Raw genomic sequence first — 24,000 nt, forward strand, 5'->3', positions numbered from 1 at the left:
TGATAACGTTTACACTGTAAAGCCGCTATATCGGCCTTACGGGTATTTGGCATAGATGACCAAGCCGCTATATCGTCCTTACCGGAATAGGTCAAAGACTGGCAAGTCGGGTTTTCGGCCTTACGGGGTTAGTGGGTTAATCATTTGCTAATTTTTCATCAGCCTTATATATATATATACAAAAAATGTGAGTGTGTGTCGTATTTTTGGTTGGATGGTTGATTTATCTGTTGTCGTATTCTCATTATTACAGAAATGAAATGAGAATAATATCATGTGCACACCACTGTAGCAGCTCTTATTGTTTTTGTGCAGCTCTCTCCTGCAGATGTCACTTCCTCTGTTTGACTACAATTCTTCCTTTGAATACGCTCTCCGTGGAGTTTATAAAGCAGGATTTCCCAGCTCCAACGGGTCCATGAAGCAGGATTCTGAAATGGCTGATTCCTGGATAGTTAAGCTGAAATCCACTTAACTCAGATTTCAAGAGTTCCTTTGCATCGTTTGGGACAAATAAGTTGACAGTTTAAACTGAAATACAGGCAAAAACGCAACTTTCTGAGGGCCACATTGAATTGTTTCAGCATATTTGGGTTAATTAACAGACGAAACAACCAGTGAAATGTTTGTAGACCATCATGCTCATTATTTTTAGATTTTCTACCATTTCCTTTTAATTAATAATGAAGACATTAACACTATGAACTAATCGGAGCTATTTTATACACAGATCAGACATAATGTTTAAACCGTGGGCAGGTGAAGTGAATAACATTGATTATCTTGTATGGCACCTGTTGAGGGGCGGGATATTGTTGGCTCAAATTTAGCCTATTACCCGAAAACATTTAAAACTCAACTTAGAAGCCAATACTCACATCTACCTCTGAGCCCAGTTGGAGATAGAAAAAAATACACCAGCCGTGAGTGAGAAGAAGCAAGGGTCCAGCTTTATTGTTCCATTCCACCACACGAGATCCACACCGATGAGAATTCTCAAAAGTGATCCCCATACCCTGAGCTTAAGCTCTAGTATTTATACGTAGACAAGATGACTAAACAACCGGGAGGGACCTTGGTCTTATTGTTATCTCGAGGGGGGGCAGTTTGACCCAGCCACCCTTATGGCTCTCTTCATGGTTCTCTAAAAATTAAGGCTTTCCTTGCGAGACGAGAATCTTCACCATCTGAATCATGAGTAAGTTATATTTTTCCTGTATTTCTCGTTTATAATTTATTTTCATATTTGCACTATATTTCTTATTTTATATATATTTATACTACTTGAAAAGCGGTTTACTGTACTTCCAACTTCTTAATATCATTACAGTTCTACTGTCCTGCATATCCTACTATTCTGTTTTTTATAGAGTTTCTCTATTACTATAAGATATTATTAAAGTTATTCATGTGTGTGTATGTATGTTGTGTCTACTTGCCCGCCCTTGACTGTACGAGCGTGTGTGTGCGTGTGTTTTTAGCACTCCTCAGCTCGTACACTTCTTTTTGACTTTTTTGACTATTACTGCTCTTAAATTGCTTGTAATTCCAATCTGTCAATGTCCGCCTAATGCCGCTTCTATGTGTCTAGGTACCCGTTTTTCCTTCTTCTCCCTTTTGCTGGATGCTAGGTCTCCCTTATGTTTATTTTATGACATTTTTTATCCACAACATTTCCCCCTCTGAGGCTGTGAAGCCTCATACACTACCTTAATTAAGCGGGTATCTGTGGAGGAACTGGTTCTGCCGCACCCCATGGCCGTCCCCCGCTAGCTGTCGGAGGATTACTCTAACGAAGCCATAATCCCTGCGCCCGTCCGCGTACTCAAATGGGTCCCTCACATTAACCACTTCTACGTAACACTGATCCGAATAGGAGCTGAGGAGGTTTTTTTTAAACCTGGTGGGAGACATGTGTAGATGTACCTAGCCATAACTCTTAACCCTTAACTTACTTTTCCTTTTAACTATGTGTATATATATATATATATATATATATATATATATATATATATATATATATATATATATATATATATATATATATATATATAATTTTGAATCTAACTACCTTGATTATTCGTTTGTTTGCCTACATCGATTATAAGTGTGATTATCTGAGTTTCCCTAATCATTCATTGCTACTACTACTGCCGTACGTATGAGTGGCCACTACAGTAACTAACTACTTGATCTACACGTCCCTATCTTTCTCAACTAGGCCTGTCAGCCCACAGTTTTGTATTTGTTGGGACTTGCAGATTCTTGCTTCCCCTCAAAAACCAAACCCCAGTCTTTCGCAGTCAGGGGTGGGCGAAAAAACCTCCTACGAGGAAAAATTCCCACCCTGCCAGCACTATGTGCTCGGCAGCACCATTATACTTTTCTCATGCCTGAGTGCATCATATCACAAACATTTTATAACATTTTATAACAATACTTGACAGTCTGTTGTATGCAGTATCGCTCTGTATGCTGGTTGTCTTCAGCTCAAGCACTTTACGTACTGTAGAGAGCCACCCTTTGGGGAGAGGTTAGGCTAGCACGTACACCCAGGATATGGATCTTCACATCTTCTCATCCTGTCTGCCACTGACTGAGCGGACCCCCCATTGACGGCAGCTTCGTACCGGACCTTCACGTGCTCCCCACCATCTCGTCATCTCGCCATCCTCCAGGGGTTGCATGTTCTAGTCCGCTGCTGCCCTGTAGGCAGCATTCTCTCACTGCTCCGGGACTCCCACTTCCGGGTGAACACCTCCAGGTCTCCTACCTCCGGGTGAACACCTCCAGGTCTCCTACCTCTGGGTGAACACCTCTGAACACCTCCGGGTCTCCTACCTCTGGGTGAACACCTCCCCCCGTTGAGGCGGTGACGCCTCACACATAACACTGCACTCAGCTCTGTTCCTGTGAATATATAGCTCCATACATAATAGTTAGTGGTCTCATATATGTTTTTGATTCATCTGCAATTACTCCAGCGGCAGTCCATCATAAGGAACAGACACAGACATGGGTCGACCCGTAAGCATTTCATGCGGTGTTAGATACATATGGCTGTTAGTCTGCATGTGCTAGGTCATTAGTGCAAGAGGTAGAGCATCTACCGAAATACGTTTAGTATCAGCACAAATTACATCAAACACAAATCAGGGTATGCCAGACCTATCCCTGGTCAAGGAAAAAATAAATAATTTTGAGCACACTTCAGGTGATCTTCCACCGTTGCCTGCAAGTACAGAGATCATTCCTCTACCTTCCCCCTCGCACACTGGCTAAGATCCTGGGCAGCTGTAATACGTCCAGCAAGAACTGCAGTCAGAATTCAATTAAACTATTTGTTCGATAAGTGGCGTTCCAATTTTTTCCTAGAACCTCACTGCATTCAAACAACTCCAAACAGACGACACAATCCATGGGCCTAAACGTCAGAATTTATCTGTATATTTATATATTTTAGCAAATCTACCCTTAACCAGGTTGCACTCTGTAGTGATAGTTTTCAATTCAGCCCATTGGGCAGAACAGGGTGTTCATAATGTTTGTGAAATTTCAGACCCAAAACTTTTAAGCTCAACGAAATACGAATTTCGGCTGGGCAATCGTGAGTGTTCTCAGTGACTGGCTCCACAGAATTAATTACACCATTACAGTTGGTGTGTTAGGCACACTAACAAGTTTAGGAATTTCAGTTTGGGTGATACATAGATTAACCCCATATCCCCATATCCTGTTCTTTCAAAATAGAACTGACCTGGTGTGATAAACGTACGATCGATGTGTGAGAGAGCAATTTTCCCAATGATCCACACTAAGAGAGCATCTCCAGCCTGGCAATCCTTGTGCCACCAAATCCAATGTTTTCAATACATAAATTTCAGCCCTGTAAGCGCCCCATTCTCCTGAGCCGGGACCCCCCCAGCACCGCCCAACCCTTTCAGTCACATGTAAGACACAGTCTTTGTTGTAGTTTGCCAGCCATAGTACAGGTGCAAAGCATAGGTCCATTCAATGTCAGGCTTGTCCAAAGAACACCCGGATCTCAGGATGTTGTCCTTTAGTGAGCAATCAGTGATCTACTGCAGACCATACTTGATGACGTCCAGGAACATTTGTTGTGCTTTTATGGGGTGGAGGATGACCCCAATCATGTCCTGACGGCCTTGGGAGCGTGCAAGGGAGTCTATGACCACAGAGGAGTACACCACAGGGGAGCCCACAGCCCCCCGAAGGAGACGCTTCCAGGTGTACTACTGATCTAGGAATTGTTAAGGGGAGTAACGGTCTTGAGCTCTCACATGTAGTCACTTGGAAAAAGCGCTGATCAATAATAATATCATGTGGAATGGAATTACAGTTATAGGTTACAATTGGGACATCTTATATATGTATACATCTATATCTATATATATGTGTTCTATATACATCATACTATAAATAATGGTTACTGGGTGGGTTGGTTGTGTTGCAGAACTTATCGCATTTGTTATCACAGCTTGCTGTAATAATGCTAGACTAAGTGGGCATGTCCTTCCATCCTTTTTCTGAGGATCGAAGATATTGTTTACAGGACAATAGTACTGGAAACTGGAGACAGACAACTGGGAACACACAACTGAAAAACCCATCTTTAAATGTTCAATTTATGCATCAGATCTAGGCCTTAAAACGGTGAATATTTATCGTGATTTACTATACCCTGATTTTAATAAAGCAGGAAGCTATTAAAAACAATTCAAAATGAGGAGTTCAGTTTTTAACGTGTTAAGACTTCTGATGTTTACAGATCACTCAAGTTCGATATAAACACATCACAAGGCCCTGATTGTGTGGAGTCTGTATTTCTAAACTTAGCAGTTGATATTATTTCATCTCTTTTAACTTATCATTTTAATCTTTCATTAGACAATGGGGTTATACCAGACCTTTGGAAATCAGCTTTCTCATTTATTTATTTTATTTCATTTCTTATTAAATCAGGGACATCCAACTATATTTGATCATTACAGTCCAATCCTAAAGCCTCCTGTCCCTTGTAGAAACCCTTTTCAGTGAATCGTTCACATGTTATCAGTCTGCAAGAAGTCTAAGGTCATATAAACATATCAGCACAACTGTTGTTTTGAAAGTCTTAAAACAATGTCACGGTACCCTCTGCACTTCCCTGTCTGTTGATTTAGAAGAGGCTCTCAACACAGTGAATCAGGAAATATTGCTGCAGAGATTAAATATTGTTGGTATATCAAATTATTTAAAAATTACTAAAGTAACCTACCTCCACTATTCTAATCAAACGAATAACACCTCTCTTAAAGGGGTTTTCCACTCTCGTGTATAGTTATCCCTGTAAAATAGTTCTAGTCGGTTTACTTTTAAAAGTACAAACCTAATTGGCAAAGATACATTCTTATCCCTTCCTGTTTTTCATTTACCAGAGAAAGGAAAACAAAATTCCTTTAGTCTGAAAATTTGTGGTGCACACTACCCGAACATATTAATATTCCATCTGTGCTAACGAGTGATAATCCCAATAAGATAGAACTAAAATAGAGTAAATGAGGTTGAGATCTAGATATGCATTTACAGTCCTCTAGCCACTTTTATCCCACTAATTTTCATTAAAAACAACCTAGTGAATTTGGTTTTATGTGTACAGCACTAGTGTTTACTCTAAATGGTATACAAGCATGTACATGCATTTTGTTTCTTATTAACTTATAACTGTACCACACTCAAAATATCACTCAGATCCTTCATACATGACATTTAAATGTTGCTCACTTTGGAGGAATGTGAATATGTATTTAACTTAGTCTAAAATAAAATTTATCATCTGTGAGCTTTGTTTCAATTTACCACCAAGTTGTTACCTTGGCTGAACGCCCAATTGTGAAAGGCATAAGATTCGTCCTATAAATGTATCCATTTCATTGAAACTGTTTTTGGCCATATTAAGGTAGTGTTAAATCTACTCATGTCACAAACCACATTTCCCATCCTGCACTGCGGTCCACAAACATGGCTGGCTGGCATGCAATTCCCAGATCACACAAATCTGCATCCAGTTCTCAGCTCTCGGTTTTTATCAGTTCTCAGCTGCTGTATAATGTATTATCAATTCAATTCGCTTCACAGGTTGTGCAGTATATCCTCCCTTTCTCGAGTTTGTGACCACTGCTTTGTATTATTTAAATATTGTAACTCGTATACTTTGTATGACATATCCATAGCACCCCGTATAGCACATATGTATATATACACACACACACACACATACGCATACATATACACACCCACACATATATATTTGCATAACTACTCTATTCTATTCATCAATCTACGGTTCAGGAAAAAACAAATCACTTCAAACTACACTGTTGTAAAGGGACCGTAATTAAACTACCTCCCAAACTCATATCAGCACAACATGTCGGCAAAAGGAACCATTATGCAAGGCTGTCTAATCCAGATACTCGTACTCCCTGCAAAACCCGAATTCCACGCTAAGTAATCAAATCATCACCTTATTCTAATGTTACGGACTCAGATATCACATCTGTAACAGGCGTACAACACCTTACAGAGAGTTTAAAATGTGCAGACTACTACTGCCATCTGATCTTACTAATTACTTATCATTGAACATATCCAGCATTTAAAGAGAAAACATGCAGAAATTATTCCTCATTATACAACATGAATACCACACGCCAGAAGAATTCGCATTTACACTGCTTAAGATATTGTATAGACACATACCTGTATAGGAATCACCGATACACAAATTAGTTATGGTTACTCCAGCTCTTGTTAGCGAGTCAGTTCCTGAAGGTAGACTGCTCTCTAAAGCCAAATGTTTAGGCTCAACATTATCTCAACAGGGAGGATGTGACCTAGCCTGATACGGACCACATTGTGATCAGCCAGAGACTGTTACCTCGGGTCGGTTTTACTTTTCAGGATTTTTTATTAATATCGTTCAAAACAAACAGGTTCACATGTCGTGCGCTCGGTGGTTTAGATAACCGTCATCATTCAGTTTCCAAACAGGGAAACACACGGAATTCAAATTAAAATGAAAAGAATGATTTGGAGCTCCGGCGCGCATGATTCTGACCAGCCACAATCTATACATAAACTTCCAACTAGTTTTTCCACATTATTTAAAAGGAATTTAAGTGTTATGTACTTAATTACCATAATTGTAAACAAAATTTTTATATAATTTACTAACTTCAAGTTGTATAACAATAGTTACTCAAATGCTACAAATATTATACCCAACATCTTTGCAGGGATTTATAGACAAGGCACTGAATGAAACGAGCAATATTGACAAATTATTATTAGTATTATTATTATTATTTCTCTGCTCACACATCATAAAAGAGAAATCCTTTATTATAACTTAATTTATGGAATATAAATGAAAGGTCCAAATGGACTTTCTCCTCCACATTTGGAGCGTCTGACTCATTCATTTCTCAACAATGGCTTCTGGGGCCTGAAAATGCACACTTTTTTTCCACCTTCAGTCTTCCTTTTTCCCTGGATCACACAATCTGGGAATATGTTTTTATATATTACAGGTCTAGTAATTCTTATTTACACAATGGGCAGTCGAACAGATGTCTAAAGTATGTGCCATTGGCGTGCATGCTCCCCAAAATTTTTAACACACTTATACAGCAGTTATTGATACCAAATTAATTATAACACACACAGTCTCGCCGACTCACCGAAAGTATGTACCGGATTCAAAACATTCGAAGACCGCAAGATATCTCACAATGCTCTGCATTACCAAGCTCACTCAGAAGAACACACACACACCGAATTGTCTTACCTTTTTTTTTTGTCCTTCCACACAGACGCACAGATAAGAACAGACAAGAACACACACATACACCCCTCCTTTCTATCAACAACGCCGGCAAGCTCCCATACACACATTGTATTTCACATTATTACACTTATTTTACTACATGAAGTTTTCAAAGTATAAAGCACCTCCAAACCAGCTACGTATGCATGAAGCTTACAGTCATACAAACTAAATCCAACTTTCTCCAAAAAAAAATTCTTTTCTCTAAATCTTATCCCACTTATCCAATACTTTATGTATGGAGCTCTTGTTCAGAGCACTAATAAGTACATTTTCCCTGTCTCCAAAACTTACACGCTCTCGCTCTCACACCCATATTATAAGCACATATATTTTAAGCACACACATTTGTTAGTACATATTCCATTCATACACCGGGCATGCTGTATTGCATGTAAGGTTCTTTTGGAGACCCACTTAGTCTTTCTTCCCACCCCGGGGCTTCTCAGTCATAGCAACAGACCACTAAAACAGAGCTTTGAAATAACAGGCGTCTGCAATGCCTTTTCCTATACTGCCTGTCTGTTGCTTAGAGAGCGAAGTCCCACGGGAGAGATTCCAGACATGTAGATCTTAGCCCAGTCCCATCTGGGGTGCCAAATGTTGGCTCAAATTTAGCCTATTACCCGAAAACATTTAAAACTCAACTTAGAAGCCAATACTCACATCTACCTCTGAGCCCAGTTGGAGATAGAAAAAATACACCAGCCGTGAGTGAGAAGAAGCAAGGGTCCAGCTTTATTGTTCCGTTCCACCACACGAGATCCACACCGATGAGAATTCTCAAAAGTGATCCCCATACCCTGAGCTTAAGCTCTAGTATTTATACGTAGACAAGACGACTAAACAACCGGGAGGGACCTTGGTCTTATCGTTATCTCGAGGGGGGGCAGTTTGACCCAGCCACCCTTATGGCTCTCTTCATGGTTCTCTAAAAATTAAGGCTTTCCTTGCGAGACGAGAATCTTCACCATCTGAATCATGAGTAAATTATATTTTTCCTGTATTTCTCGTTTATAATTTATTTTCATATTTGCACTATATTTCTTATTTTATATATATTTATACTACTTGAAAAGCGGTTTACTGTACTTCCAACTTCTTAATATCATTACAGTTCTACTGTCCTGCATATCCTACTATTCTGTTTTTTATAGAGTTTCTCTATCAGTATAAGATATTATTAAAGTTATTCATGTGTGTGTATGTATGTTGTGTCTACTTGCCCGCCCTTGACTGTACGAGCGTGTGTGTGTGTGTGCGTGTGTTTTTAGCACTCCTCAGCTCGTACACTTCTTTTTGACTTTTTTGACTATTACTGCTCTTAAATTGCTCGTAATTCCAATCTGTCAATGTCCGCCTAATCCCGCTTCTATGTGTGTAGGTGCCCGTTTTTCCTTCTTCTCCCTTTTGCTGGATGCTAGGTCTCCCTTATGTTTATTTTATGACTTTTTTGACTATTTTTTCCCCACAACAATATATTAGGCCGTGTGTGAGCTGTCACTTCTTGAAGTTGATATGTTGGAAGCAGGATAAATGGGCAAGCGTAAGGATCTGAGTGAGTTTTACAAGGGCCAAATTGTGATGGCTATGCAGTGGTTAGTACCTACCAAAAGTGGTCCAAGGAAGAACAACCGGTGAACCGGTGACAGGGTCATGGGTGATGAGCAGAGTTGGATTTCTACCAAACATAGCACTTTGCACCAGGAAAAAGGAGACTCGAACCTTGTTTTCCATCATTTGTTATGGGGAATGTAAGATCACTGGCCAACAAGTCAGATGAGATTGAAGCACTGACAAGTAGCCAGCGCGAGTACAAGGAGGCCAGTTTGTTGTGCTTCACGGAGACATGGCTAACAGGGAACATTCCTGATTCTTTGGTCGAGCTAGCTGGCCTCACACTAGTGTGAGCAGACAGAGGAAAACATAGCGGTAAAAAGAAGGGAGGAGGTATATCCATCTTTGTCAACTCAAAATGGTGCAATGCTGGGCACATAACAGTGAAGGAGAGCATGTGTACTCCAGATCTAAAGCTACTGGCTGTAGGACTGAGACCATAGAACTTGCCCAGGGAGTTCTCTCATGCCATTATTGTGACTGTGTACATTCCACCATTGGCAGTAGCAGCACGCACCTGTGACATCATCCACTCCACCACTGCAAAACGTCAGACACACCCAAGCTCACTGATGATAATTAACGGGGCCTTAATTTGCTTGTATTTTCTCATTTGTAAATTGCTTTGGATAAAAGTGTCTGCTAAATTAATAAATGCAAATGTGCTTCAACCATGTCGCCCTCTCTAAAACCCTTACAAACTTCACACAGTATGTAAAATGCAAAACAAGGGAAAATATAATCTTGGACCAGCTGTATGCCAATGTGAAGGGAACATACAGCTCCACCGCCCTTCCCCCTCTGGGCAGATCAGACCACAACTTGATCACTTCCAGTTCTGGTGACAGGGTATGCTGGCGCATGTTGCTGCTGCTTCTATTACTGTGTTTTTTTGTCGTTGTTTGTTTGTTATTTTAAGTCATAGTGTTTTAAATAACTGCAAGTTTTTTAAGTTACATTGTTTTTAGTGCCATTATGATTGCGATGTGGTGGTGCCATTTTATATACTTTGGACTATTGTTTTTATTTCTGTGTTCCACCTGGAATAAACTGCAGCGTGCAATGGGGAATCATCGCCTCGGTTTGGCTGCGTGTATGTATTATACGACTTTGTGCTCACAGTGCACTTCAGAGTTTCAACGCCTTGGCCTTGTGAGTGTGCACTCAATGACCATGGCCTTAAGGTACACTACACTCCAGATTCTGAAGTTAAAACAGAGCTTTTATTGCCTAGCCAAAGACTCTTACAGAATCTTTCGAGACTCTGGATTGCAACATCCTAAACCATATATCCATCGTTGTTTGAGGCACGGTTTTACTGTCTCGTCCTCTCCTAACATCTTTGTCCCTACCTGTCGACGTAAGACCAACAAACTGTTTCATACTGGTGTTGATCACAGTAATTTAATATCGGTTCCCTGTGTGGAGATTAAACCACTGTCTTCTTCACTTCAGAGCCTAAGGTCACATTCTCCTCCTCTGCTCCCTGGTATAATTACAGCCTGCACTCTAGAAAGGCTGCTTGTCAGAAAATGGAGCGTAAATGGCGCCTTACTGGACTGAATGTCTACTATCAAGCGTGGACGGATCTTCTTGGTGATTACCGAGCATTAATTGAGACGGAAAGATCATCTTACTTCTCTCAGGCTATTGTAAATAATCAAAATAATCCCGGACACTTGTTCCAAACCATAAACAGATTGCTTCAAGTTACCACCTTGCCTGTTTCTCAGCAGCTATGCGATTCTTTTCTTCTGTTTTTTAATTCTAAGATTGATAATGTTTGCAAATAAATTCCTGTCACACCTGACTCTGGGTTCACGGGTGCTTCTTTCACTCATTTCTTACTGCTTGATTCCGAGGCTCTCACAAGGAAGGTATCCAGCATGAAATCTACCACTTGCTTGATGGATCCAATTCCCACAAACCTATTTAAATCGTGCGTCAATGTTTGGTGCCCTGCCATCCTTAGCATTATAAATGAATCACTGGAGACTGGGGTCGTTCCAGCAGTACTAAAGACTGCTGCTGTTATACCTGTGCCAATGGTGTGAGGCCCTACTGGAACTGCTCCGTCTCTTCTTTTCTCAAATGAATCGCATTTTAGAAGGCCTAAATATAACCAAAAACTCCCTAAACTTTGCAGACGCTTCAGAACCAGTGAAAATTTACATCTTATAGGGGTTCCAGAATCGAGTGTGGCAAAATAGCTCAAAAGCACCACCTACAAAATTTCAACAATGTGCACCTCAGACTATGTTTTACCAACATTTACAAAATTCAGTAAACATGAGTAATGTGCCATTATATAAAAAAAATAATAATACTAAAAAAAAACTTTTTGATGTTTCTCTTAACTATTTTAGGCTAGATTTTGCCTTTTCCAGGCCTCGTACTTTAATAAACTCCTCCTAGAGATTTTATCGGATCAACATCGTATTCGGTCTGTCTAATCTAAAGGCCTTGACAATGCTAAATTGCAAAGCTGTTTTTTGTTTGTTTTTGCTGCATGGCGTGGACATGGTTTGATATTTTGTTATAAAGTTTTTATAACTCAAACATACAATGTCCAATCTGCTCCAAACTACAAACTTTTGATAAACGTCCCAGCCTGAAGACATCTACATGCAAATGTTCAGTTATAGTCATAGCGCCACCTGCTGGCAACAGGGAGTGGCATGTTTTACACTGATGTATTCCTAACAACATATAAAAATATGGCAGCAAATTCTAAACATGCCATCAATATGCATGAAACGTGGTGAAACATGCTAGCAACACTTATGATTTTGATTCACATAAACACAACCAATATAAAACATTTTTACATGTTTTGCTGCAGCAGGTAATCAAGGTCGGTGAGCATGATAAGTTCTTGGTATCACTTAGCAGCTATTAACAGTCAATACCTTTTTTTTTATGTTAGTAAGACAAAAATAAAGCACATTGTCATGTTACCCATGTCACTGTCTTCATATCAGTCTTCAGTCAAAATCACACTGACTGTTAAAAAGTGCTGACCCTGGAGATTCCTTGCTTAAAGAAAACTTTGTCATGTGAACATTTTAACATTTTTAACAACTGAGGTGTAAAATACCAAAACTCTATACAAGACCAGAGTCAGGTAACTTACCTCTGGTAGGATATCTTTGCACCTTGCCTGAGGGGTGTTTTCACCGGAAGCAGTACGCCATCCGGGTATTTCTTTCCTACGGTTTGTTACTATAGAAAAGGTGACGTATTAGAATGAGCATATTAATATGAAGCTGTGATTTATCTACTAATGCTACTGTAAGAGCTCCTGGTATAGAAAATGAATTAATACCTTCTGACCAATCAGAAACAAGCATTCAGTACCACTGTGGTGTAAATACTATTAACATTAAATTCTACAAACTGAATTGTTAATCATGGTACATCTCGTAGTATTTTTTTTAAAAATTGCAAATACTTACATTTTTTTTTTTTATAAAAGCTTATTTGCTGTATTTCTGCAAGAGAAATGTTAAATAAATCAATAATTAATACTTGACTAATTGTAAACTACTCCAATAACAGAAGGGATAGTTCACCATGGCCCCGGCCCACCACCAGAGGGAAACAGAGAGCTGCTCCTCAGTGATTAGTGAAAACCAGCGCCACATGTGACTCCCCTATTTAAGGGCTTCTTATAGGTTGCTTGAGCACTTAGTCTTGAGTTCTCCTTGTTGAGTGCTGTAGTCGTGATGAGCCGGTAATTTTTGTAAACACTCTCGAGTTTCCCCAATTTCTCTCAAACGTTCTCTCTGTATCAGACCAAACTTGTTGGATCTTGTCTCTTGGGGTTTCTCTGGCTTTCTCCAGTTCCTTGCTTTAAAAAAAAACTTGTTCACTTATTTCCTTTGTAAGTCGGTCCTCTCTGACCTTTTATTTTCAGTTTAGTCCTCTTGAGCGTTTGGTTAGGCCCACTCCATGGTCTGTTTGTGCAGGGTTGGTAGTTCACTGTGCTGCACGTTGGTCTCTCCATCCTCCAGCCTCAGGTTCAAGCCAAGTGTAGTGTAACCCTTTGTTTCCCCCTCTTTGGAGGTGTTCTTTAAGTTTATTTCCCAAGGCCTAGCCCTAATTACTGAGAGAGTAGTTAGTCAGTGTTCCTTGGTAGTTAATGAAAGAGGATTCGTTCTTTGGATGTTTTAGTCCTGCATATTTATGTATGAACTATGAAACAGTATTGTACATTACTCGTGTTTGTGTTATTTGTATTTGTCAAAACGTGTTTAGTGTAATGGTATAAATCTTAAAAAAATAAGTAGGACCAAACATCATTATATTTATTAATTTAATGGAATATAAAAAGTCCAGAGTGCAGTAGGAACGTGACAGCGACAGAAACACAAACCAGTTATGATTACAGTAGAAGAAATTAGCTTTACTTTAATAATGTACTTTAGACACAATTTCATGTTTTTTCACTGTCCTAAATACTCTGCACTGGTGTAGGGGTGTAAAAGAACAAAAAAAAAGCCTTCACTCAGATTTCTCACTAGGGTTTTGGTCTTCCAGGGCATTGTTGGTGAGATTCACAATCTGATCGAGTGCCTTGAGGATCAGAACATCCACGTCATCGTTCGGATCCATCTCCTCATGGTAGTTCTTCACAGGGAAGATGTTGCTCAGTGGAATACCCAGCAGATTACTACACTCCTGCATCTGAAAATATTTATAAAAAACAACAAAAATGGACAATTAATTTAATTGATAAATTATCAAATCTACAACAATTATAACAAATCGCAAGTTGCAGAACGGAAGTTTATTTAACTCCTTAAACAGATGCACTGACAAGCTTTTTGCTGTTTATAGTTGACAGCAACATCTAATAGTATTTAATAATTAGATTTACTTCAGTTTTGGGGGTTTGTTACTTTCCAGAAGTTCACTAGACTCGTTATCAGAACCTACTGCGAAGCGGAGAAACAGTGCTGCTGTGAGATCAATCTGGGATCCATTTCATTTTAATGCCTTTATGATTTCCAGGAAGATTTACTTTTACTTTGTGTTGTGTGAAAGTAAATATTCTAATATGGTGATATTGAACACTATTTGATTAAAAAAAACAGCCAAATAAATAGAAGTGCCTTCTATTCATATCAGTATTTACATTCATTGAGAACATATCTGTTCAATCCCAATATTGTAATCAGTTAGAATCCTAATATACACCATTTTATTACACTATTACCTTTCCTGTTATCTTCTTGCTGGTGTAGACCTTTCTTAGGTCATCTTTAACCAGAGGGCAGGTTTCATCCACTTTTGTCATGATGAATACTTGAGGCAAATCTGTACAATAGGATGAACAGTTTATTATCTACAATAAGACTAAAACAGGAATTATAATATGATATGAAAATGATTTTCTTATAACAGCATGTTCTGCAGTGTTTAATTCTTATTACAGTCATTTATCACTGATTCCAATTTTTATTAAAGTTTAAACTTTAATTCAGACTTTTGAATATATCTCCCTTTTTTAAATGAATAATTACATCTTTACATTATATTACATTAGGAATTGTGTGTGTGTGTGTGTGTGTGTGTGTGTGTGTGTGTGTGGTTGTGGTTGTGGTTGTCTGAGAGTGAGAAAGAGAAAATTATGTATTTATCTATTTTTTACACCAAATTGTTGAGGCCCCCTGGCGGCCCACACTTTAATAACCACTGCTCTATACCTCTCACTTCACTATGCATTGATTTCATACACCCACAGCGTGGTTCAATACAAGTTTAGCACAATCAACAGCATTTGTTGTATAATGTTGAGTATCACAAAAAAAAAAAATTCTAACACTTTAAAAATGCAGAAAAGTGAAGCACCTACAATGGAAGTGCATCTGTAAATGTTAAAATACTCATGTTTCTATAGTCACAGGACATAAACAAATGTACATTAACATGATTTTCGTGCCATAAAATCAGCTACTGACCTTTTCTGGGTAGTTATGATCAATTTTACAGCTTTGTTGCCATGAAGACGCAATGTCAACAAACCCTAAAACAACCTTAAAATCAATTTAAACAAATTTACAGCTTAAATAGTACATGTTTTAATTAACCGATTAATGTAAATACTTTCATACAATGATAAGCTTATCATTTTTATATAAATTATAAGAGGTGAGTTAAACTAATATTTTGTCCTAATCAACATTATGCAACAAATGCTGTTGATTAAGAATGACTTGCATTGAAAAACAGCTTTCCTACACTGATTATAAACAACTCACTTTTTAATGTGGAAAACATGTTCGTTTGAAAGAAAATATATTGAAAGTGAAGCTTTTTGTCTCTGCACTCAGGGATATATTTCAAGATGAGAAGAATTTAAAAGATGCCACTTGCGCATCATCCACTCAAAATGCAGCATGCGCGTTCGCGCCAATGGGCAGAGAGTTTGATTGGTTAATACTCGTCACGTGCGGCCCGCCGTAACGTTTCCCAATCTCACAGTTTAGCGGTGGCAGTGTCTTTTCGGAGCTCACCTCCGAATCAGTCAGGGGTACATAATGTAAGATAAACGTTCTATGGATAGTTTGGTGAATAATACTTAGTCGTCTTAGCATTGCCAGGTTTGAAATATAAATAGCATTCATGCACGTTATTTTCACGAGGTAGAAACATGTCTAATCAGCGCTTGTAGTTGGCTTTGCAAGTCTGAAAATTCCTGTCCGTGATATGAAGCCACCATTTCGGTGTTTAACAGAGCGGTGCAGTGCAGTGTGTGCTTGTTCACATCATTTAAAATGTTTATTGGAGTCTGATCTATGTACACTTTGAAAAACTGAATGTACTTCTGAAACATGATTTATTGTTAATGGATGATGCCATTGGTAGAATATGTGATGCTGTGAAGGAATCTGACCTATACACCATTTGTCATCAAGGTCTGGGAACCATTTATTCAAAAACTCAGGCTTTTTTTTTTTTTTTTTTTTTAAACTTCAAATACACAGAACCTGTAAAGGTTTACTTAGGTAGAGATGACACGAGGTCAGTGAGGTTTGCCTAATATGTTCCTTTAAAGGAGACTTTGAGATGTTTATTGGAGTCTGATCTATGGCGGAAGTGTGTTGCACAGCGTACGCATGTGCAGATGTGTTTTATGATGTCAGTGATGGTCAGCTATACAAAAACAAGTTTTTCCTTCAAAACCCAGCATGTCTTAAACTAATTCTATATGTGGATCCTTTTGAGGTGGTGAACCCAAAATGCAAGCACAAAATACTAGTTGTGTATCTTTCTCTGGCTGATTTACCACCTCGTATAAGATCAAATACAGATCACATGTCACTTGTAATGTTGTGTTGAGGAAAAAGATTTTTTAAAACCCAAGCATCATTACTTGCGACACTACCCTGCACTGATTTTAAAGTTTGTCCCTCTGATCAGATTGTGGACAATGCACTTTGAATGTAAGCACAGGTACATTAAAGGATGTGCTAGGAACTTAAAGAATTTCAAAAACCTCTGCCTCACTCTCTCTGAAAGTCATCAAATGTTCCAGCCTTATCTATCAGAAGAATCAATGTGCCATCTAACTTTCCACATGAAAGACAGCACAGCATTTTGCCCAGAGCTGTATGATGATTCTGTTAAAGATGCAGTGAGAAAGTTTGGTTTCACAGAGAACAACACCAAAGTCTCAACAGAAGTAATGTACAGGGGTTCATTATACAAAAAATGCCAGTTCCTTATGACACAGAATGTGGACTCAATGGAGTTTGGAGAACTTGCACTTATTCTGATAAAAGATGACGTTGTTCATTTTCTACTGAGAAAATTTGTAGCAGAACTCATTCCTGAGTACAGTCTGCATGAATTGGAAAAAAAACAGAACAAAGTAATTCAATGTGTGAGCATCAATGTCCCGCCAGATTTCTATCCTTTAACATCATATATGATGAATGAGAAACTACTAATTCCATTGAAGCACAGTGTGTTACCACACTGAATGTGATTGTGGCTCTATTTTTTTTTCCACCCATGGTTTATTCATGTTAATTATAGCTGAGCATTCCCAACATTAGCAGTGCCATTGCTACCGTATTACCTGACCTCACAGTCACAACTAAAAAATCTCTTGACGACACCTTAAAATTGCTTTGAGTGGAGACCCCAGAAGATTTGAAATTTCTTGTGGAATCAGACCTGGTTGCTGTACTGAGGCCCATTCAAGCCAGAAAATTTATTATGGCTATGAAGGAGACCAGTAAGTCCATGTATTTATTTCTGTTACAAAGACCTTAATGGTTGCACAAATCAAACATCAAATATGTTGTCACATCTTTATTCTAAAATGTTATTGATCATTTTATGTTTTTGTTTAACAGTGGGGTAAAATTGGTAACAACAATTAAAGAAATTAGTGTTTCTTTATTATTTTTTTACAGCACAAAGTTCAGAACCCTTGAAGCAACCAGTCTATTCATCTCAAGCATCTTCCCTGTCCCAGAGTTCTTTCTGCTCATCCTCCAGCACCGGCTCCCCTCCTACTATGAACTCTGTTGACAGTTTCAGAATTCCATGGAAAATGTTTCCTGAGGAATTAATGCAGGCCCTTGAGAGACAGAAAAGGCCAAGTCAAGCCAAGAAAAGGCCCAAGGACTGTTGTCAAGGTAATGATAAAAGTTAGTGCTTGTCCAAGTAAGAAGATGTTGGAAGTGCCTGTAGAGTAGTAAGGGTAATGTTTTAACTTCTACAGTCTGGACTAACTGGAGCATTTGTGTTTTGTTTAAACTGCTGCCTACTTCTGTTCAAAAACAGAAAAATTCAGTAATACAGCATACTGTATCTCCTTCATTTCTTGCCAGTCTTAATAAAAAAATACTTGGGACCACATTGATGTCTTGATCTTTTATGGATTAGTTTTTGATTTAGATTTGCAAGTTTAATATATTTGTTAATTAGTGTAAAAAACACTCTTAATAATCTTAACCTTAAATGCCTCTCATTGTTTAAAGCATTATTAAAATTACAATTTAAAAGTAAAAGAAACCAAAACAAACGTCACATGAGCACTTCGCGCAGTTCAGTCTCTCAGAAGCATCAGCGCAGTGCCCTCTGCTGGCGGTGGTGTAACACCTGTGCCCTTTGGGAAACAATTTTATAATGATAGTTTTTGTCCCTAATTAGTACACCATAAATCTTTAAATTAGACACTTATGAACTGTTAGAAAATACAGTAGACAAAGTGCAATCCAACATAAAATGTTGAAACCGTATTTTTTTTATGGTAAAGTTCTGGCAACCACACCTGCTTTTTTTTTACCATAAATTTCAAGTTTTTTTTTTTTTTTTTTTTTTTTTTACAGTGCAGTTGTGGGTTAAAAAAAAAAAATGCCATTGCTGCGCTGTAGTAGTTGTGGCTACGATTTGTGTGCCTTGTGAGCAGCTATTTTTCCATATCAGCTAAAAAAAAGAAAAAACTCCTTATTTGACAAAACAAGATAACTACATCTTGTACGTCACACATCTTATGCCTCTGGAACTCCCAGTCTTGCACTGGGAGTTAATCTTTCTCCCCATTACAAAACCACAGGTATTAGTATGGAACATAATGTCCTTGGGTTGGTCATGGAGCCGCTTTGTGAACAGGGGCGCTGTCATGCTGGAACCCCCCGTATGGGTGTTATGGTCGGGTGTCCACATACGTTTTACTTCATTCGTATTCATTTAAGAAGTATTACTTATTTAATTTGAATATGTGTGCAGCTACATCCCTAGCACAGAAACACACACACACACACACACACACACATACACACACGTTGAGAATATTAAGGTTGTGATTTCCATAAGGCAGAATTTCCATGACAGCAGCAAAATCTCAGAATCATGAAGTAAATCATGTGTGCACTTGATGTGTGCACTTGACTTCCTCTATCTTCCTCTTTCTTGTCCCATGTGTGTATATTTCTTTTTAAAAAAATTAACTTGATGCATAGAGTGAAACCATTTATCAAATGTGGGCATGTCTTATGCAGACTTTAAAAAGCCCAAAGTCACTGACTATAGCTATATACAAGTCTATAGACCAGTACTACCGTCCAAGGTAAGGGGGCCTTTTAACTTTTTCATAGTGCCAATACGGAATGAACAATTATACATATAATTCACAAGTACACTTTTGGAGGTTTGCTTAAATCTTCGAATTCTAAAGAAAGATTTCTCCTGATAGCACCAAAGGAATTCAATTTTTCTTTTCATTCCATGCAAAAGTCTCAATCGTTTATGTAGAGTGCTGAAAACAAACAAACAAATATGAAAATATAATAAATATATGCTATAAATGGATTTATTGATTGCGTTTTGTATATCTCACAATATGTACCATATAAATTCCACAGAAATGGGAAATAATCAACCTGCTCATCCTCCGCGTCGGTTCTCACCGGGTGAGTTTTATCTTTAATTTTATTCTGCATACTATATTTATATTATAGATATTATCACTTTTCTATCACTGATACAATACGGTTAAACAAAGTGGACAATTTACCTTAGAGTCAACAACAGCAACAAATAATATCCAAAACCTCAACAACAACACAGTTGTAAGGATAGAGATCAATTTTATCATGCTGTTATCAGCAAATTAATAGATATTTATTTATGCATGCATTTAAGAACTCAAGAGGCCTTGGAGACCAGTAGCATGGAGGTAAGAATCTATCTTTCTGTGCATTCTTTAAATATAAATTTATCACAACTTGAACACCCCATTTGACAAATTCATTTGATTCAATGCACTTGATTACTTGGTCCACTATCATGTAAAATATATTGCATTGTTGCGTTTACATTCAGTATAATAGTCACTAGCTCACTTCAAGTCAGGTGTATGAAAATACTACTATTCTTTGTTCCTCTTAATTAAAAAAAAAGTGCAATGCTTGGGTTAATATAACTCATTATTTGTCTTGTTAAATTCAAGAAAAAAATAAGAGGGGCCACTGAGGGAACAGCTTTTTATGGCTGATATAAAACAAGTGGAACTAACTTGTCTTCTACAGCATAGTGATGACCTGCCATGCTACACTCAGATTAGACAGATATTGTGCCTAATGAATAATTAGCTCTGTGCTGCAGTGCGGCTCGTAAAGTGTGTACTGGACATGATAGGGAATGTTCTACAGGTTGATCCTTGGAGCACATTGAAGTCAACCACCAGGTTCTTAGTTTTGAGACATCTAACTTTAAGTAGGATCTTTGAAGTTCTGTCATCTGGTCACCCTGCAACTATCCTGGCATTACTGCATGCTTTCTCGTTCCATTTGTTAAGGTGATCACCAGTCAAAAAACCTGTCTCCCAGCATTCTGCCTAGGTCCATATGGAGCAGTATTAAAGATTATAACACATGAGATCCCATATCTTATCCCTGGGCAGCGTGATGGAAGGAGGGCATCTACTCCTTTCAGAAAAGTGCTATAGTGTGCAAAGTGATCATTACTGCCACGTCTTTCCACACATCTGTGACAAAGAGTCCACCTGGGTAATGAGTCCCATGATCTTTCAAACACTTTTGGGGGAATCAAGCAGACACGAAACATTATTTAATGCCCTGTCATCCTGACATCAACAATACCGATGGAATAGCTGAAGATGTTAGAAAAGATGTGAGTTTTTTACACCGTTAATAAATGTTGACATCACTACATGACTATATATTACTAATGTCATGGAAATATTATATTTAGACTGTTTTTTAGCTGTAAAAACCGCCACGCTTGAAGATTTCTAAAAACTCTCTGCCCAAGTGTGCGTTTCTCTCAGGGCAAATGACAGGATTTAATCAGGTTTTTGGATTGCTATGTGTTATAATCAGTTCAGTTTGCAACTAGATAAAGACAGTCTAAATGTCTAAAGAAATTTACTCAACAGAGTAGAAGTGACTGAATAAATCAGCGATGTTGGCTCGAACTGAGATCAGTTGAGTGAAGAGATGAGCAATTCTAGGTTGCAGTTTCATTCACAATGTGGTTTTTAATGTTTTTGTTTTGGTGTTCTTTTCTTTTCTTTTTTAGCAGCTGCAGTATTTCATTATGTTGTCTGAGCATTCCGTCTTTCTTACTATTGAGCACGCATTCAGCCTGGTATAACACTGATATGTTTTTGAGTAGCCACATTAAACATCCTGATAGCACAAACTTGCAACGTTCTCCTCACTCCTACAACAACCAGATAATATTCATTTCTTTATGCCAAGCTGACCTGATGGGTTGCCTTTTTTATTATTAGAACACAGTCATCTTCAATATTCGTCGAACTATGTTTAAATTGAATTTAGATGAAAATACACAAGCTGAAGAAAGGCAGAGGTGAGCATTATCCTTTGGAAATTGTTGACATTATGGGGCTTCAGCATTCAGGAGGGATAACAGCTGATGACATCACCAGTGTACTCAAGGGACACGTTCCAGATAAGTACACGGTAAGCACTTACACGTTCTGGTCATCTTTTAATGTAATCTGCATTCTTTTCATTTCGAGCCAGTCTAGTAACTAATATGCTGGCAATTCAAGTGAATCACGGCTTTCTAACCAGTTTTGCATGGTAGTGATGGGAAGTTCTGCTTTTTTCAGAGAGTTAGATCATTTTGCTTAGTTCAGAATTAGAGCCGACTCTTTTGGGCCCCCAAAGACCAAAGCTGTGGATGTTTGTCTATTATGTACATGTTTTTATTGAAATCTCCCTGTGATGACTAAAATTACTTTCCACTTTCCACTGCATTGTTGTTTTACAATCTATGTGTGAAAATAACACAATGCGATATATAATTGCATGGACTAACCTAACATGGCACTCATTCCTGCATTAATATTATTGCGCAGCTGCATCCTGTCCCCTGATTCTGATATTCATATAATAACTAGTTCAGGTCCACTGATTTAATTGGATATTTAATTGTCAGGTTCTGAAATGTTTTTTTGACCTGGCACCATGCCACCAGAGCTTCCACTTCTCTCCTGTGGGCTGACTTCTCACGCTCAGCAATGATTGCTGACTCTTCAATAAATTTGATGATAGTGGTATTATGGGAGGCAACACGTCCAGGCATGTTATCTGGACGTGACACTTTCCATGGGCTCACTGGCCTCTCTGATAATTCTACCTAAACTATACTTGGCATTTTTGTAGTCATTATTATTAAGACAAAGGCAGTTGTGCGGGTTCATAACCTCAGTCCATGTTTTAATAGTTTTACTTACTCGTTGAGCTTGTTTTAAGAGTTGCCTGTATGGTGGGTAGAGAAACAGAGAGATTTGTCTCACTGTCCAAAATGGGGTTCGAGCACAGCTTTGTAGGTACCCAGAATGTACGTGTAATCTAGAGTGTTTTTCTCTCTTGTAGGAAAATTCCCAAATGTGCGAATAGCGTCGTCTATAAACTACAATGGTTGTAACCTCCTTTCATAATGAATACAGTGTGCATTTTCTTATGCTTTTATAATAAATGCTGATTAAACTATTATTATGGCAGAATGTAAACAGAATTTTGTTTCAGTGTGACTACCCTGGTTAAATAATTGTTAAATAGAAATAATAATAATAAAAAATGCTAGTGCTAAATCATAACTAATAGAGTTGTTAACAAACATTTCACAGAAGAGAAAGATTTTATAAATAAGTAAGCCTTAGATTAAAGTAGAAAAAAGTATGCGTAATATGGTTTATCAAATGCCAAATGCCAAATATTGCTTGTCGCTGATAACATTATCTATTTGTTTTGTTGTAGTTTAATCCTGTGTAGTCAATAACTGCTGAGAAACCAGAATACAAAAAGAACCCAACTTTGTATGATAAGGTCCACTGTCTGGTCAGCATTCTGTCTGCAGACTCTGTCTCAAGAATGGAAGACGGCGTCTTTGTAAAAATGGCCGAGGTTAGAGCGGCTGCTAGCGAGCAAGGTAAGCGAAATTATTTATTACGTTTGGGTTTTTCCTGCTAGAGTTTTCCATTGAACTTATTATTCATTATTATTCAAATGAGACATACTGTACCAGTAACGCTAACTTAGAACCATTGCAGAGTCAGCAAAAGTGGGAAACAAAGGTTTCTTATTCACAATGTACTGTACTGCATATGTTAAGTAAAGAATAAAACACTATGGGGTATGATGTTATAGGAAAATAATCAAAACACAAAGCAGAGGTATTGTTACCACCCCAAAGTGTTTATTGCTCTTATACCACAGCAATTTGCCAATAATTACTTTTTTAAATTATTCAACGACTGCAACTGCAAAATTGTCTATTTTCACTTATGATATAGCAGCTATAAATAGCTGTTCTTTCACCAACCTCTCTTTTTTCTCTCAAGTTTTTTTCTCTCTCTAGTTCTCTTTTTTTATCTCTAGTGATGTACAAATATTTTATATAATATGGAGCTAGAACAGGAAAAAAAAAAGAAAAGAAATGAAACATCTTTGGTTACTAAAGAGTTTAAGTTTAATTTCTCA

At 38.0% G+C, this 24,000-nt stretch overlaps 2 protein-coding genes and 1 long non-coding RNA gene across 12 annotated transcripts in view; 2 read left to right on the forward strand and 1 right to left on the reverse strand.

The window, feature by feature from the left end:
- LOC128629212 (uncharacterized) overlaps positions 1-20,493 on the forward strand; it is a 22,003-nt gene extending 1,510 nt beyond the window's left edge. The window contains exons 2-4 of the long non-coding RNA XR_008393555.1: positions 17,932-18,156; positions 19,888-19,935; positions 20,168-20,493. This is a non-coding gene — a long non-coding RNA (uncharacterized LOC128629212). The remainder of the gene's footprint in view (positions 1-17,931; positions 18,157-19,887; positions 19,936-20,167) is intronic.
- LOC108262077 (interferon-induced protein 44) overlaps positions 1-24,000 on the forward strand; it is a 168,791-nt gene that overhangs the window by 38,896 nt on the left and 105,895 nt on the right. The gene's annotated exons all lie outside the window — the stretch shown is intronic.
- The window catches only part of LOC108261259 (interferon-induced protein 44-like), a 20,543-nt gene continuing 10,356 nt past the window's right edge, over positions 13,814-24,000 (reverse strand). Inside the window, exon 7 of the mRNA XM_053676171.1 lies at positions 13,814-14,191. Within this exon, the coding sequence (XP_053532146.1) occupies positions 14,009-14,191 (183 nt within the window). The 3' untranslated portion in view covers positions 13,814-14,008. The remainder of the gene's footprint in view (positions 14,192-24,000) is intronic.

The sequence above is a fragment of the Ictalurus punctatus genome, chromosome 26, assembly GCF_001660625.3.
Source record: "Ictalurus punctatus breed USDA103 chromosome 26, Coco_2.0, whole genome shotgun sequence".
Classification (NCBI taxonomy): Eukaryota; Metazoa; Chordata; class Actinopteri; order Siluriformes; family Ictaluridae; genus Ictalurus; species Ictalurus punctatus.